Source organism: Tachyglossus aculeatus, chromosome 7 (assembly GCF_015852505.1).
Source record: "Tachyglossus aculeatus isolate mTacAcu1 chromosome 7, mTacAcu1.pri, whole genome shotgun sequence".
Taxonomy (NCBI): Eukaryota; Metazoa; Chordata; class Mammalia; order Monotremata; family Tachyglossidae; genus Tachyglossus; species Tachyglossus aculeatus.
In genome coordinates, this window is record NC_052072.1 from 7,598,657 (window position 1) to 7,613,109 (window position 14,453).

The 14,453-nt window shown below is 47.0% G+C and overlaps 1 protein-coding gene and 2 non-coding genes across 3 annotated transcripts in view; all 3 read left to right on the top strand.

Moving 5' to 3' along the window:
- The first annotated feature begins 630 nt into the window (after window positions 1-630).
- The window catches only part of NOP58 (NOP58 ribonucleoprotein), a 30,781-nt gene continuing 16,958 nt past the window's right edge, over window positions 631-14,453 (top strand). Inside the window, exons 1-4 of the mRNA XM_038749023.1 lie at window positions 631-675; window positions 3,326-3,402; window positions 7,415-7,467; window positions 9,623-9,747. Of these exons, the coding sequence (XP_038604951.1) occupies window positions 631-675; window positions 3,326-3,402; window positions 7,415-7,467; window positions 9,623-9,747 (300 nt within the window). The remainder of the gene's footprint in view (window positions 676-3,325; window positions 3,403-7,414; window positions 7,468-9,622; window positions 9,748-14,453) is intronic.
- On the top strand, window positions 7,573-7,661 carry LOC119931243. The gene has a single exon (XR_005452096.1). It is a non-coding gene; the product is annotated as a small nucleolar RNA SNORD70 (small nucleolar RNA).
- On the top strand, window positions 10,390-10,478 carry LOC119931244. Its single transcript, XR_005452097.1, has one exon. It is a non-coding gene; the product is annotated as a small nucleolar RNA SNORD70 (small nucleolar RNA).

Consider the following 14,453-nt stretch of genomic DNA (forward strand, 5'->3'; position numbering starts at 1 on the left):
CAGTGCTCTGCATACAGTAAGCGCTCAATAAATACGATTGAATGAATGAATGGGTTGCCAACTTGTACTTCCCGAGCGCTTAGTCCAGTGCTCTGCACACAGTAAGCGCTCAATAAATACGATTGAATGGAACGAACGAACGAACGAACGAACGAACGAACGAACGAACGAACGAACGAACGAACGAACGAACGAACGAACGAACGAACGAACGAACGAACGAACGAACGAACGAACGAACGAACGAACGAACGAACGAACGAACGAACGAACGAACGAACGAACGAACGAACGAACGAACGAACGAACGAACGAACGAACGAACGAACGAACGAACGAACGAACGAACGAACGAACGAACGAACGAACGAACGAGCACCCGAACGCACGAGCGCCTCGCGCGGCCGAAGGAGCCGAGTGACGCCAACACCGGAAGTGACGCAGACGCGCGGCCCAGAGGGACCGGAAGTGGCCCGGCCTGGGCCTGCCCACGTGGGTGGCGGGAGAGCGCGTGCGCGGGCTCTGCTAGTCCTCGTGCTCTTCCCCATCCCGGTGCTCCTCTTCCCAATCCCGGTGCTCCCCTTCCCGATCCCGGTGCCCTTCCCAATCCCACCCCCTTCCCACTTCACCATGTTGGTCCTCTTCGAGACGGCGGCCGGCTACGCCATCTTCAAGGTAAGTGGGAGCCCCCAGCCCGGCTTGGGCCTACCGTGCATTCCTTCTTTATTCTTTTTATTTTACTGGGTTTATCATCATCGATCGTATTTATTGAGCGCTTACTGTGTGCAGAGCATCATCATCATCAATCGTATTTATTGAGAGCTTACTATGTGCAGAGCACTGTACTAAGCGCTTGGGAAGTACAAATTGGCAACATAGAGAGACAGTCCCTACCCAACAGTGGGCTCACAGTCTAAAAGGGGGAGACAGAGAACAAAACCAAACATACTAACAAAATAAAATAAATAGAATAGATAGGTACAAGTAAAATAAATAAATAAATAAATAGAGTAGTAAATATGTACAAACATATATACATATATACAGGTGCTGTGGGGAAGGGAAGGAGGGGAAGGAGGTAAGATGGGGGGATGGAGAGGGGGACGAGGGGGAGAGGAAGGAAGGGGCTCAGTCTGGGAAGGCCTCCTGGAGGAGGTGAGCTCTCAGCAGGGCCCTGAAGGGAGGAAGAGAGCGAGCTTGGCGGAGGGGCAGAGGGATTGGGGGCATTCCAGGCCCGGGGGAGGACGTGGGCCGGGGGTCGATGGTGGGACAGGCGAGAACGAGCACTGGACTAAGCGCTTGGGAAGTACAAGCTGGCAACATCTGAGCCCCTTCCTTCCTCTCCCCCTCGTCCCCCTCTCCATCCCCCCATCTTACCTCCTTCCCTTCCCCACAGCACCTGTATATATGGTTATATGCTTGTACAAATTTATTACTCTATTTTACTTGTACATATCTATTCTATTTATTTTATTTTGTTAGTATGTTTGGTTTTGGTCTCTGTCTCCCCCTTTTAGACTGTGAGCCCACTGTTGGGTAGGGACTGTCTCTATATGTTGCCAATTTGTACTTCCCAAGCGCTTAGTCCAGTGCTCTGCACACAGTAAGCGCTCAATAAATACGATTGATGATGATCTAGAGACAGTCCCTACCCAACAGTGGGCTCTCAGTCTAAAAGGGGGAGACAGAGAACAAAACCAAACATACTAACAAAATAAAGTAAGAATGAAGTAAGTTTATACGTTTTATTTTGTTGTTTGGCTTATTCTATTTATTTTATCTTGTTAATATGTTTTGTGCTCTGTCTCCCCCTTCTAGACTGTGAGCCCGCTGTTGGGTCGGGACCGTCTCCTGATGTTGCCAATTTGTACTTCCCAAGCGCTTAGTACAGTGCTCTGCACACAGGAAGCGCTCAATAAATACGATTGATTGATTGATTGTTGGGTAGGGACCGTCTCTAGATGTTGCCAATTTGTACTTCCCAAGCGCTTAGTAAAGTGCTCTGCACACAGGAAGCGCTCAATAAATACGATTGATTGGTTGATTGGGTAGGGACCGTCTGTATATGTTGCCATCTTGGACTTCCCAAGCTCTTAGTCCAGTGTTCTGCACACAGTAAGCGCTCGATAAATATGATTGATTAATTGTTGGGTAGGGACCGTCTCTGTATGTTGCCAACTTGTACTTTCCAAGCGCTTAGTCCAGTGCTCTGCACACAGTAAGCGCTCGATAAGTACGATTGATTGATTGTTGGGTAGGGACCGTCTCTATATGTTACCAACTTGGACTTCCCAAGCGCTTAGTCCAGTGTTCTGCACACAGTAAGCGCGCAATAAATACGATTGATTAATTGTTGGGTAGGGACCGTCTCTATATGTTGCCAACTTGTACTTTCCAAGCGCTTAGTCCAGTGCTCTGCACACAGTAAGCGCTCAATAAATACGATTGATTGTTGGGTAGGGACCGTCTCTATATGTTGCCAACTTGGACTTCTCAAGCGCTTAGTCCAGTGCTCTGCACACAGTAAGCGCTCAATAAATACGATTGATTGTTGGTTAGGGACCATCTCTATATGTTACCAACTTGGACTTCCCAAGCGCTTAGTCCAGTGCTCTGCACACAGGAAGCGCTCAATAATAATAATAATGGTATTTATTAAGCGCTTAGTATGTGCAAAGCACTGTTCTAAGCGCTGGGGAGGTTACAAGGTGATCAAGTTGTCCCACATGGGGCTCACAGCCTTAATCCCCATTTTCCAGATGAGGTAACTGAGGCCCAGAGAAGTGAAGTGACTTGCCCAGTCACACAGCCGACAATTGGCCGAGCCAGGATTTGAACCCGTGACCTCTGACTCCAAAGCCCGCGCTCTTTCCACTGAGCCACGTTGTGCTGTTTTCACTAGGCCATGCTGCTTCTCAATACAAGTTTCACACTGCCCATTTTTAAGGATTGTAGAAACTGGCTTCTAAGAACGAAAGAGCGAAGCGACCGGCAACTTTTATTGAAAAATAGATGACTTGGTCTGGTTCGGGGGATGAGGGTACAGAAATGAAACATAGTTTGAGAGCTTTAAGAGGTTCAGTGAAATGGGAAGCCAGTTGGCCATGTGGCTAGCCATCTTGTTGGGGGCTAATCAATATGATATCTGCGGGAAGAATATTCAAATACCTGAACAGAATTGGGTGCACTTTTGATAAGCATATACAGAACTACTTAAATTAGCCTTTAACCCAATTACTTTGAGTCACTGACTACTGTGAGCATTAACTTTTCTCTCCTTTGTCAGAATATTAATAAATTGCCCGGCTTAACTCCCTTCTCCCAGGTGCTGAATGAGAAGAAACTTCAAGAGCTAGACAGTTTGTGGAAGGAATTTGAAACTCCGGAGAAAGCAAATAAAATGTAAGTGGTTTTTTGGGCAGTTCGTAAATCAGCCCCTAAATGAATGCTTACAGGGCACTTCTTCAGTTGGTTTTAACTTCATTATTCCCATTTCAGAGTAACTGGCCGGTTTTGTTTGTATCGTAAGATCGGGCTGCCGAACGGGAGGTTAATTTTTAGAAACGTGTGGCCTGTGGGGTTTAGTTTTATGTGCGCCTGTTGCAGGCAATGTTCCCTTTAGAGCAGGCTTAATGCAGAGGTGATTGAGGTTTAACAACACCCTATGCTAGAGAATAATCAATGATAATCAATGATAAAATAAGTAGGTGATGACATCACAGAGGGTAGTTAACAATTAAGAGGCTATTGCAATGATAAAAGCAGATGGGATCACGGAAAGCAGATAATAATTGATATGTGAGCCCTTTTAGACTGTGAGCCCACTATTGGGTAGGGACTGTCTCTATATGTTGCCTACTTGTACTTCCCAAGCGCTTAGTACAGTGCTCTGCATACAGTAAGCGCTCAATAAATACGATTGATGATGAATAATCCGTGGTATTTGGTCGATAACTTTGCCCAGTGGGAGCTTTCAAGCGGTAGTGTGAATGATTACTTCTGAAATTAGGGATCTAGAAACTGTCCAGAAGCGTTTTAGGCTTGATAAAAAAAAAATATTGGCTTTGGGGGCGTATTGTTTCCCCGTTACCGGTTTCCTTTTCACTTTGGAAGGAAGTCGCTTCGACACCTTACCCAGTGAAAGGAAGGAGCGGCCCGGCCCTGTCTTAGCCACTGTAAATTGTAAATTTAATTGTAAATAAAATTGTAAATTGTAAATAAAGGCCTGTAAATTCGGCGTGAGGAAGCCCGAGGAAGGACTGAGGTGTTGTGAGCTTGCCAGGAGGTGAAGTGGGAGACAGTCGTGGATGATGGAGATTGCCCTCCAGTTAAGAGCACTTTTCAGTTCGAGGGAAGGGACTACCCACAGAAGCTGTCGTGGGAAATCTTTTTTTCTCTATTTACTCCATTACTCTATTTATTTTACTTGTACATATCTATTCTATTTATTTTATTTTGTTAGTATGCTTGGTTTTGTTCTCTGTCTCCCCCTTTTAGACTGTGAGCCCACTGTTGGGTAGGGACTGTCTCTATATGTTGCCAGCTTGTACTTCCCAAGCGCTTAGTCCAGTGCTCTGCACACAGTAAGCGCTCAATAAATACGATTGATGATGATGATGATGATCTTTTAAATTCATTTTGTGACACGTGGTTTGAAGGGGCGGGGAAGCATAGTTTTCCACCACAGATAACCCTGAATTGGGCCGGCATGTAGACACTTTGGAAAGAAGGGGGGGCATGACATCAAATGGACCAGAAATGAGGAAAACCAGACTGAAATTCCACAGTGACAAAGGCCAAGTAGACTACAGTTAGGGATGACATTGGTAGCCACCCGAAAACAAGCTGAGGAAGGAGGAGTAGACATAAGTACAACAGAAAAAGGATACAATTTGAAGATGAGCCAGTTAAAGTAGCGCCTTCACTTAAACAAGTCAGCCCGCTGGTGAGTTGTTTCAGTAGGAGGGCAGTACGTGACTTAATTATGGTACTTGTTAAGCGGTTACTATCAGGAGGCCTTCCCAGACTGAGCCCCTTCCTTCCTCTCCCCCTCGTCCCCCTCTCCATCCCCCAATCTTACCTCCTTCCCTTCCCCACAGCACCTGTATATATGTATATATGGTTGTACATATTTATTACTCTATTTATTTTACTTGTACATTTCTATCCTATTTATTTTATTTTGTTGGTATGTTTGGTTCTGTTCTCTGTCTCCCCCTTTTAGACTGTGAGCCCACTGTTGGGTAGGGACTGTCTCTATATGGTGCCAATTTGTACTTCCCAAGCGCTTAGCACAGTGCTCTGCACATAGTAAGCGCTCAATAAATACGATTGATTGATCGATTGCCAAGCACTCTTCTAAGCCCTGGGGTAGATTCAAGCTAATGAGGTTGGACACACAATCCCTGTCTCACATGGGGCTCACACTCACCCCCATTTTACAGATGAGGTAATTGAGGCCCAGAGAAGCGAAGTGACTTGCCCAAGGTGAGCAGATCTGTGGTGGAGAGGGCATTAGAACCCAGGTCCTTCTGATTTCCAGGCCCATGCTCTATAATAATAATAATGTTGGTATTTAAGCGCTTACTATGTGCCAAGCACCGTTCTAAGCACTAGATTAAATACAGAGCAATTAAGTTGACCCACTTGGGGCTCACAGTCTTAACCCCCATTTTACAGATGAAGTAGCAGGCACAGAGAAGTTAAGCGACTTGCTCAAAGTCACACAGCTGACGAGTGGCGGAGCCGGGATTAGAACCCACAGCCTTTGACTCCCATGCCCGTGCTCTAACCACTAAGCCACGCTGCGTGTAATCTTATACTAAGCAACGGAGGGTATTGGGTCTTGTTTGGGCCGCTGTGTTTTTGGAAAAGGTGTTGGAGGAACAAGAAGAGCCCGGCAAAAGGAATGGTGAATGATTCCTAGAAGAACGTCCCAGGGGCTTGGAATTGTTCGCCCTCTCTCTTAAACTGTGATTTCCCCCCCGTGTGAGTCAGGGATTGTCCAACCTGATTCACTCAGCTCTACCGCAGCCCTTAGCACAGTGCTTGACCTATAGTAAATGCTGAACACCACCATATTTATTAATAATAATAATCATCATCATCAATCGTATTTATTGAGCGCTTACTGTGTGCAGAGCACTGGACTAAGCGCTTGGGAAGTACAAATTGGCGACATATAGAGACAGTCCCTACCCAACAGTGGGCTCACAGTCTAAAAGAATAATAACAATAATAATAATAATAATAATAATAGTGGTACTGGTTAAGCACTTACTATGGGCTGAGCACTGGGGTAGATACAAGGTCAGCAGCTTCTTTGTAGTCCCCGAGTGGAAGGGAGTGGGATTTAATCCCCATTTTTACAGAGGAGGTAACCGAGGCACAGAGCAGTGACTTGGCCGAGGTTAACGGCATCCGTGCGGCAGGGCCGGAATTAAAATCCACGGCCTCTGGCTCCCACGTCTGTGTTCTTTCCATTATCAATCAATCGTATTTATTGAGCGCTTACTGTGTGCAGAGCACTGTACTAAGCGCTTGGGAAGTCCAAGTTGGCAACATGTAGAGACGGTCCCTACCCAACAGTGGGCTCACAGTCTAAAAGGGGGAGACAGAGAACAAAACCAAACATACAACAAAATGAAATAAATAGAATAGATATGTACAGGTAAAATAAATAGAGTAATAAATCTGTACAAACATATATACATATATACAGGTGCTGTGGCGAAGGGAAGGAGGTAAGATGGGGGGATGGAGAGGGGGACAAGGGGGAGAGGAAGGAAGGGGCTCCCTGCTTTTCATCATACGATTATGTTTAGTCTGAAGGAAATCTGGTGGCATTGAAGCACTGTACTGGCCACTTGGGATCATGTGGTAAACGGGTCAGTGGGATTCTAAAGGGCTCCAGGGACAGACGGGGAATCGGAGGATCGAGTTATCGAAGGGAAAGATTCAGATGGACGAAAGGAAGAATTTGTTGGTTCTGATGTTGTGCCACACTTGTCAGTGCCGCAGTGTGCTTCTGACCCTGGCGATGGTTAAGGAAAGAGCACCATCGGTCCTGGATTGCTTATTGTGATTCAGGGGGCTCGATGAGATGCCCGCTAAAGTTCCTTCTTGTTCAGAATTCCGATTTTCCATTGATTTAAATTGTAAGCCAAAGGTTAAAATCCAGGGCCCCAAAGGACTGAAAGTGGCACCACTAAACTCAATTACGGTAAGAATCCATCGGTAGCATTTGAGCACTTCCGTGTGTCGCAGACTCTACTGAGCGCTTGGGAGAGTAGTTAATAGACATGATCCCTGCCCTCCAGGAGCTCACGGTCTAGCGAGAGGAATGCCTGCAATGGAGTTGCCGTCTAGAAAACCCTATTTCAAAATCCTAACGGTATTTTTTTTTCCCTCCCAGAGTGAAACTAAAACACTTTGAGAAGTTCCAGGATACAACAGAAGCGTTAGCAGGTAAAGAAAGAGCAATTCAAAACTCATGTGGCCTTTCCTATCTTTTTGATCCCCTTTCTTTATTCACACTTTATTTACTTCTGGGTTAGCCAGTCTCCCCAGCGCTTATCTGTTGTCAATGATGCATTCATGTTGAAACTGAATCCAAGTGATTTAAGTGAACAATTCGTCACTACCACTGAGACGACACAAAAACCGGCAAAATCGAATCAGACTCCTTTTTGTCTGAACGAAGCCAGCACTCATTCAGTCTTATTTACTGAGCGCTTCCTGTGTTCAAAGCACTGTACTAAGCGCTTGGGAGAGTACAATAGAACAGTAAACAGGTACGGTCCCACCCGGGCTGGCGTGGAGGCTTGGGGAGATGGTCTTTCTTTGAAAAGTGTGTGACATTGAGCCCCCGGCCCGTGTCGGTCCGAACTGTGGGTCGTAGACAAGGCCCCAAAGGTGGGAGCCCCGAGCCCCGACGCAGAGCCAGAGGGGGACGCGTAGGTCCGGCAGGCTCTCCGAGCCGCCCCGCTGGAAAACGAAGCTCCCTAGTCGCTTTGCACCCGGAATGATGTGCTGACAACGGAATATTTGCTAGTTTCACGAATACCCACGTGGAAACCCTGAGAAGTTTTTTTTTTAGTTTGTGTGTGTGGGGGGGGGGGGGTTTGCACCTTAAAATGAGGCTTTCCACCAGCTGATCATACCTACTGTCCACGGCGTGTTTTATACCATGAGTTGGGGAGAGTAGGGTCAGCTGCCCAGAGTCCAGGCTTTTGGGGTTTAAACCAACGGGGGCTTAGGCGGACAGTTTACGCCCTCCAAAAGTATCACTAGTCCAGTAATGTCAGAGGCTGGAGACCTGAAGACCTGAAGAATGCCACATTAAGGAAAACTTGGATTTGGGGGTTGGGCGTTCTTCCAACAACACCCCGTTCTCCCAAGGCCCCCGACGTAGGAAGACATCTTCTAGACTGTGTGCCCACTGTTGGGTAGGGACCGTCTCTATATGTTGCCAACTTGTACTTCCCAAGCGCTTAGTACAGTGGAAACCGAAGCTCCCCAGTCGCTTTGCACACAGAATGGTGTGCTGACAACGGAATATTTGCTAGTTTCACGAATACCCACGTGGAAACCCTGAGGAGTTTTTTTTTGGTGTGTGTGTGTGGTGGTGGGGGGGGTTTGCACCTTAAAATGAGGCTTTCCACCAGCTAATCAGACCTACTGTCCACAGCGTGTTTTATACCATGAGTTGGGGAGAGTAGGGTCAGCTGCCCAGAGTCCAGGCCTTTGGGGTTTAAACCAACGGGGGCTTAGGCAGACAGTTTACGCCCTCCAAAAGTATAATCACTAGTCCAGTAATGTCGGAGGCTGGAGACCTGAAGAATGCCACATTAAGGAAAACTTGGATTTGGGGGTTGGGCGTTCTTCCGACGACACCCCGTTCTCCCAAGGCCCCCGACGTAGAAAGACATCTTCTAGACTGTGAGCCCACTGTTGGGTAGGGACCGTCTCTATATGTTGCCAACTTGGACTTCCCAAGCGCTTAGTACAGTGCTCTGCACACAGTAAGCGCTCAATAAATATGATTGAATGAATGAAAAGTCCCCAAATTATCCCTCATGTTCTAGGAGGGGCATTACCTCCCTTCAAAGCCCTATTGAAGCCTCCAGGAGGCTTTCCCTAAGCCCTCCTTTCCTCTTCTCCCGCTCCCTTCTGCGCCACTCTGACTCACTCCCTTTATTCATCCTCCTCCCTGCCTCACAGCACTTAAGGACACATCTGCAATTTTATTTCTGTTACTGTCTGTCACCCCCTCTAAACTGTAAACTCACTGTGGGCAGGGAACGTGTCTGTTATATTGTACTCTCCCCAGCACTTAACACAGTGCCCTGCCCACAATAAGCCCTGGGGAAACTACGATTGACCCACTGACATGTGGTGATGAGCAGCGTTCAGCAATGCCTTCCATCTCCTTTTTCCTAAAGATCGGAAACCAAAAATTTTTGCTTTTCATTTGAATTATTTTACCCATTTTGGCATATTGGTGAGGGTATCACATCACTTTCTGAACTCTAGGGGAAGTGGTAGAGTTTGGAACCACTGTCTTTTCTTCTGTTTGATTTTCTTGAGATCCTTTCTGTGTTGTTTTTTTCCCCTTGCAAAGCTTCCACGGCTCTGGTGGAGGGCAAACTCAGTAAGAACCTGAAGAAGATCCTGAAGAAGATCGTAGCCAAAGAAGCCCACGAACAACTGGCAGTGGCTGATGCCAAGTTAGGAGGTGTCATCAAGGTAAAACTTCCTTTTGACCTGTCGCAAATGATCCTGAACAGAGATCGACTCTCTTGGGATTTCTAGCGGTGTTTTTATGCCGGCTGGGTTATGTCTGCCTCAGGTCTAGGAGTGGGGTATATGCAGATCAGGCGGGAGGAACGGATTGAATCAGAGTTCTTGGGTAATATCCTTTCATAGCAAAAAAAAAAATCTCACGGCATAATTGGAGAGGTGAGTTTTGAGTTACGTGCTTAACCTGGGTTTCATCAAAGGAGCCAACAGATAGTTTTCTCAGAGTGTTGCTCTGAAAGGTGAGTGGAAAATTTCTAACTTTAAGATAATCAGCTCTCTGTCTGTACTGAGCTCTGGAGAAAGCTTCCCAAAGTACCTCATCTTTGGAAAATGGCACTTCTTTCCCTTGCCATCTCCCTCACCATGGTTCTTTACCAATCAATCAATCAATCAATCAATCAATCAAATTTATTGAGCGCTTACTGTGTGCAGAGCACTGTACTAAGCGCTACCAATATTACCTGAAAGTACCACTGAAGCAACCTTTTAACTTATGGCATTTATTAAATGCTTTGTTGTATTAAACCATGCCATCTCCCTAAAGATGTATCTTTATTAATTACCAGTGAGTCATTTGAAGTAAGGTTCTTACCTGTTGTCAATGATGCATTCTTGTTGGAACTGAATCAGAATGATTTAATTCAACAATTCGTCACTACCACTGAGACAACACTGAAACTACGTAGAGTTGAATTCATTTCTTTCGGACTGTAGCCAATGCTCTTTGACTGTATCCGAATGGAGCCAAGGTATTTTTGAGAAATATTTTTTAAAAAATAGCAAAACTTGAGCGATTTTTTTTAAGTTTTGACTGTATTTTCAGACGTAGGGCTTTTGGGGGCCTGATGAATTTGCTGGCCTAAATTTAAGCCACTTTGCCCTCCCCTCTCCTTCTTCTACTTCCTGTCCCTTTTACTTACGTTCATTCCCTGCCATACCACCAGGAACGTGGTCTGTGTCATTTAATCAGGGGTAAATTTATTGAGTGCAGAGCATTGTTGTGGTAGAATACAAAACAACAGAGTTGGCAGACGTGTTCCCTGTCCACAGTGAGCTTCCCGTCTTGAGGAGGAAACCGATATTCATTCATTCAGTCGTATTTATTGAGCGCTTACTGTGTGCAGAGCACTGTACTAAGCGCTTGGAAAGTACAGGTTGGCAACATATAGAAACAGTCTCTACCCAACAACGGGCTCACAGTCTAGAAGGGGGTGACAGACAACAAGACAGAACATGTGGACGGGTGTCAAGTCATCAGAATAAATAGAAATAAAGCTAGGTGCACATCATTAACAAAATAAATAGAATAGTAAATGTGTATGAGTAAAATAAAGTAATAAATCTGTACAAACACTGAGGAGGGGAAGGAGGTAGGGCAGGGCGGTGGGGAGGAGGAGAGGAAACGGGGGGCTCAGTCTGGGAAGCAACATGGCCTAATCAATTAATCAATCAATCAATCAATCAATCAATCGTATTTATTGAGCGCTTACTATGTGCAGAGCACTGTACTAAGCGCTTGGGAAGTACAAATTGGCATCACATAGAGACAGTCCCTACCCGATAGTGGGCTCACAGTCTAAAAGGGGGAGACAGAGAACAGAACCAAACATACCAACAAAATAAAATAAGTAGGATAGAAATGTACAAGTAAAATAAATAAATAAATAAACAGAGTAATAAATATGTACAACCATATATACATATATACAGGTGCTGTGGGGAAGGGAAGGAGGTAAGACGGGGATGAAGAGGGGGATGAGGGGGAGAGGAAAGAAGGGGCTCAGTCTGGGAAGGCCTCCTGGAGGAGGTGAGCTCTCAGCAGGGCCTTGAAGGGAGGAAGAGAGCTAGCTTGGCAGATGGGCAGAGGGATTGGGGGCATTCCAGGCCCGGGGGATGACGTGGGCCGGGGGTCGATGGCGGGACAGGCGAGAGCGAGGTACAGTGAGGAGATTAGCGGTGGAGGAGCGGAGGGTGCGGGCTGGGCAGTAGAAGGAGAGAAGGGAGGTGAGGTAGGAGGGGGCGAGGGGATGGACAGCCTTGAAGCCCAGGGTGAGGAGTTTCTGCCTGATGCGCAGATTGATCGGTAGCCATTGGAGGTTTTTGAGGAGGGGAGTGATATGTCCAGAGCGTTTCTGGACAAAGATAATCCGGGCAGCAGCATGAAGTATGGATTGAAGTGGAGAGAGACACGAGGATGGGAGATCAGAGAGAAGGCTAGTGCAGTAGTCCAGACGGGATAGGATGAGAGCTTGAATTAGCAGGGTAGCGGTTGGGATGGAGAGGAAAGGGCGGATCTTGGCAATGTTGCGGAGCTGAGACCGGCAGGTTTTGGTGACGGCTTGGATGTGAGGGGTGAATGAGAGAGCGGAGTCGAGGATGACACCAAGGTTGCGGGCTTGTGAGACGGGAAGGATGGTAGTGCCGTCAACAGAGATGGGAAAGTCAGGGAGAGGACAAGGTTTGGGAGGGAAGACAAGGAGCTCAGTCTTCGACATGTTGAGCTTTAGGTGGCGGGCGGACATCCAAATGGAGATGTCCTGAAGGCAGGAGGAGATGCGAGCCTGGAGGGAGGGGGAGAGAACAGGGGCAGAGATGTAGATCTGGGTGTCATCAGCGTAGAGGTGATAGTTGAAGCCGTGGGAGCGAATGAGGTCACCAAGGGAGTGAGTGTAGATTGAGAACAGAAGGGGACCAAGCACCGAACCTTGGGGAACTCCCACAGTAAGAGGATGGGAGGGGGAGGAGGAGCCTGCAAAAGAGACTGAGAAAGAACGACCGGAGAGATAAGAGGAGAACCAGGAGAGGACGGAGTCTGTGAAGCCAAGGTCAGATAACGTGTTGAGGAGAAGGGGGTGGTCCACAGTGTCAAAGGCAGCTGAGAGGTCGAGAAGGATTAGGACAGAGTATGAGCCGTTGGATTTGGCAAGCAGGAGGTCATTGGTGACCTTTGAGAACGCAGTTTCCGTGGAATGAAGGGGACGGAAGCCAGACTGGAGGGGGTCGAGGAGAGAGTTGTTGTTGAGGAATTCTAGGCAGCGCGTGTAGACAACTTGTTCAAGGAGTTTGGAAAGGAATGGTAGGAGGGATATGGGACGATAACTAGAAGGTGAGGTGGGGTCAAGAGAGGGTCTTTTTAGGATGGGAGAGACATGGGCATGTTTGAAGGCAGAGGGGAAGGAACCAGTGGAGAGTGAGCGGTTGAAGATGGAAGTTAAGGAGGGGAGAAGGGATGGAGCGAGAGATTTCATAAGATGAGAGGGAATGGGGTCAGAAGCACAGGTGGCCGGAGTAGCACTTGAGAGGAGGGAGGAGAGTTCCTCTGAGGATACCGCTGGGAAGGATGGGAGAGTAGCAGAGAATGTTGAGAGTCAATCAGTCAATCAATCATATTTATTGAGCACTTACTATGTGCAGAGCACTGTACTAAGCACTTGGGAAGTACAAGTTGGCAACATATAGAGACGGTCCCTACCCAACAGTGGGTTCACAGTCTAGAAGGGGAAGGGCCTAGTGGATAGATCAAGGCCCTGGGAGTCAGAAGCACCTGGGTTCCAATCCTGGTTCTGGCATTTCTTCTGTGTGACCTTCAGCAAGTCGCTTCACTTCCCTAGACACCTCGGTTTCTTCATCTGTAAAACGGGGATTAAAACGGAGCCCTATGTAATACAGGCATTGGATCCAACCTGATTAGCTTGTATGGACCCCAGCACTTAAAACAGTGCCTGGCACATAGTAAGTGCTTAACAAATACCACTGTTGTTATTACTATCATTATTATTACATGAATATAAATAATCCTTAGAAATATCCATCAATGCTTTGGGGTTGGGGGTGGGATGAATTCCGAGGTCAGATCCAAGTGCATAGTTTAGCAAGTCGTCCGCTTTCCGCAGCAAGCAGAGAAACTTCCAGTTCCCCTGAAGACTTCACACCCTTCAGCTCCCACTGACTGGCCTCTTCAGTTAATTACACACGCTAATTCACATTTCCAAAACATTTTAAAGTCTTCCGAATTTTGCGTTATGCTCCCAGCAGTTAGGTTTCCTGTTAGATCTCATCCCCCCAACTCTGCAGGTGAATTGCTAACAGGTAATGATGATGATAATTGCATGCATTGAGTAGGTGGCAAGCGCAGTGCTAAGTACCGGGGAGTAGATCCAAAACGATGCTGATGAGAGCCTGGATTTCACGCAGCGCTAATAGCCAAGGAATTAGGGAGAGCTGGAAATTGAAATGTGGTAGTCTGAGGACAAGTGTCCTGTGGCCCCTTGTTTTGGCCAGTGGAGAAAGAACTTGAAATACCCTACACCAGCTGCGGGAAACTCAAAATTTGGTTACGGGCCAAAGTACTTTTAAAAACTAGTGGACTCATCTCTTCTCCGGCCCGGAGCCTGTCATTTTCCTCCCACCCCCATCCGCTTGTCTCATTCTAACCGGTAACTTAAAGGGAAGCATCCTGGCATTGTACATAGAGCCCGGGCCCAGGAGTCAGATGGCCATAATTTCTAATCCCAACTCTGCCGCTTGTCTGGTGGGTGACCCTGGGCAAGTCACTTAACTTCTCTGCGCCTCTGTTACCTCATCTGTAAAATGGGGTTGAGACTGTGAGCCCCACATGGGTCAGGGACTGCGTCCAATCTGATTTGCTCGTA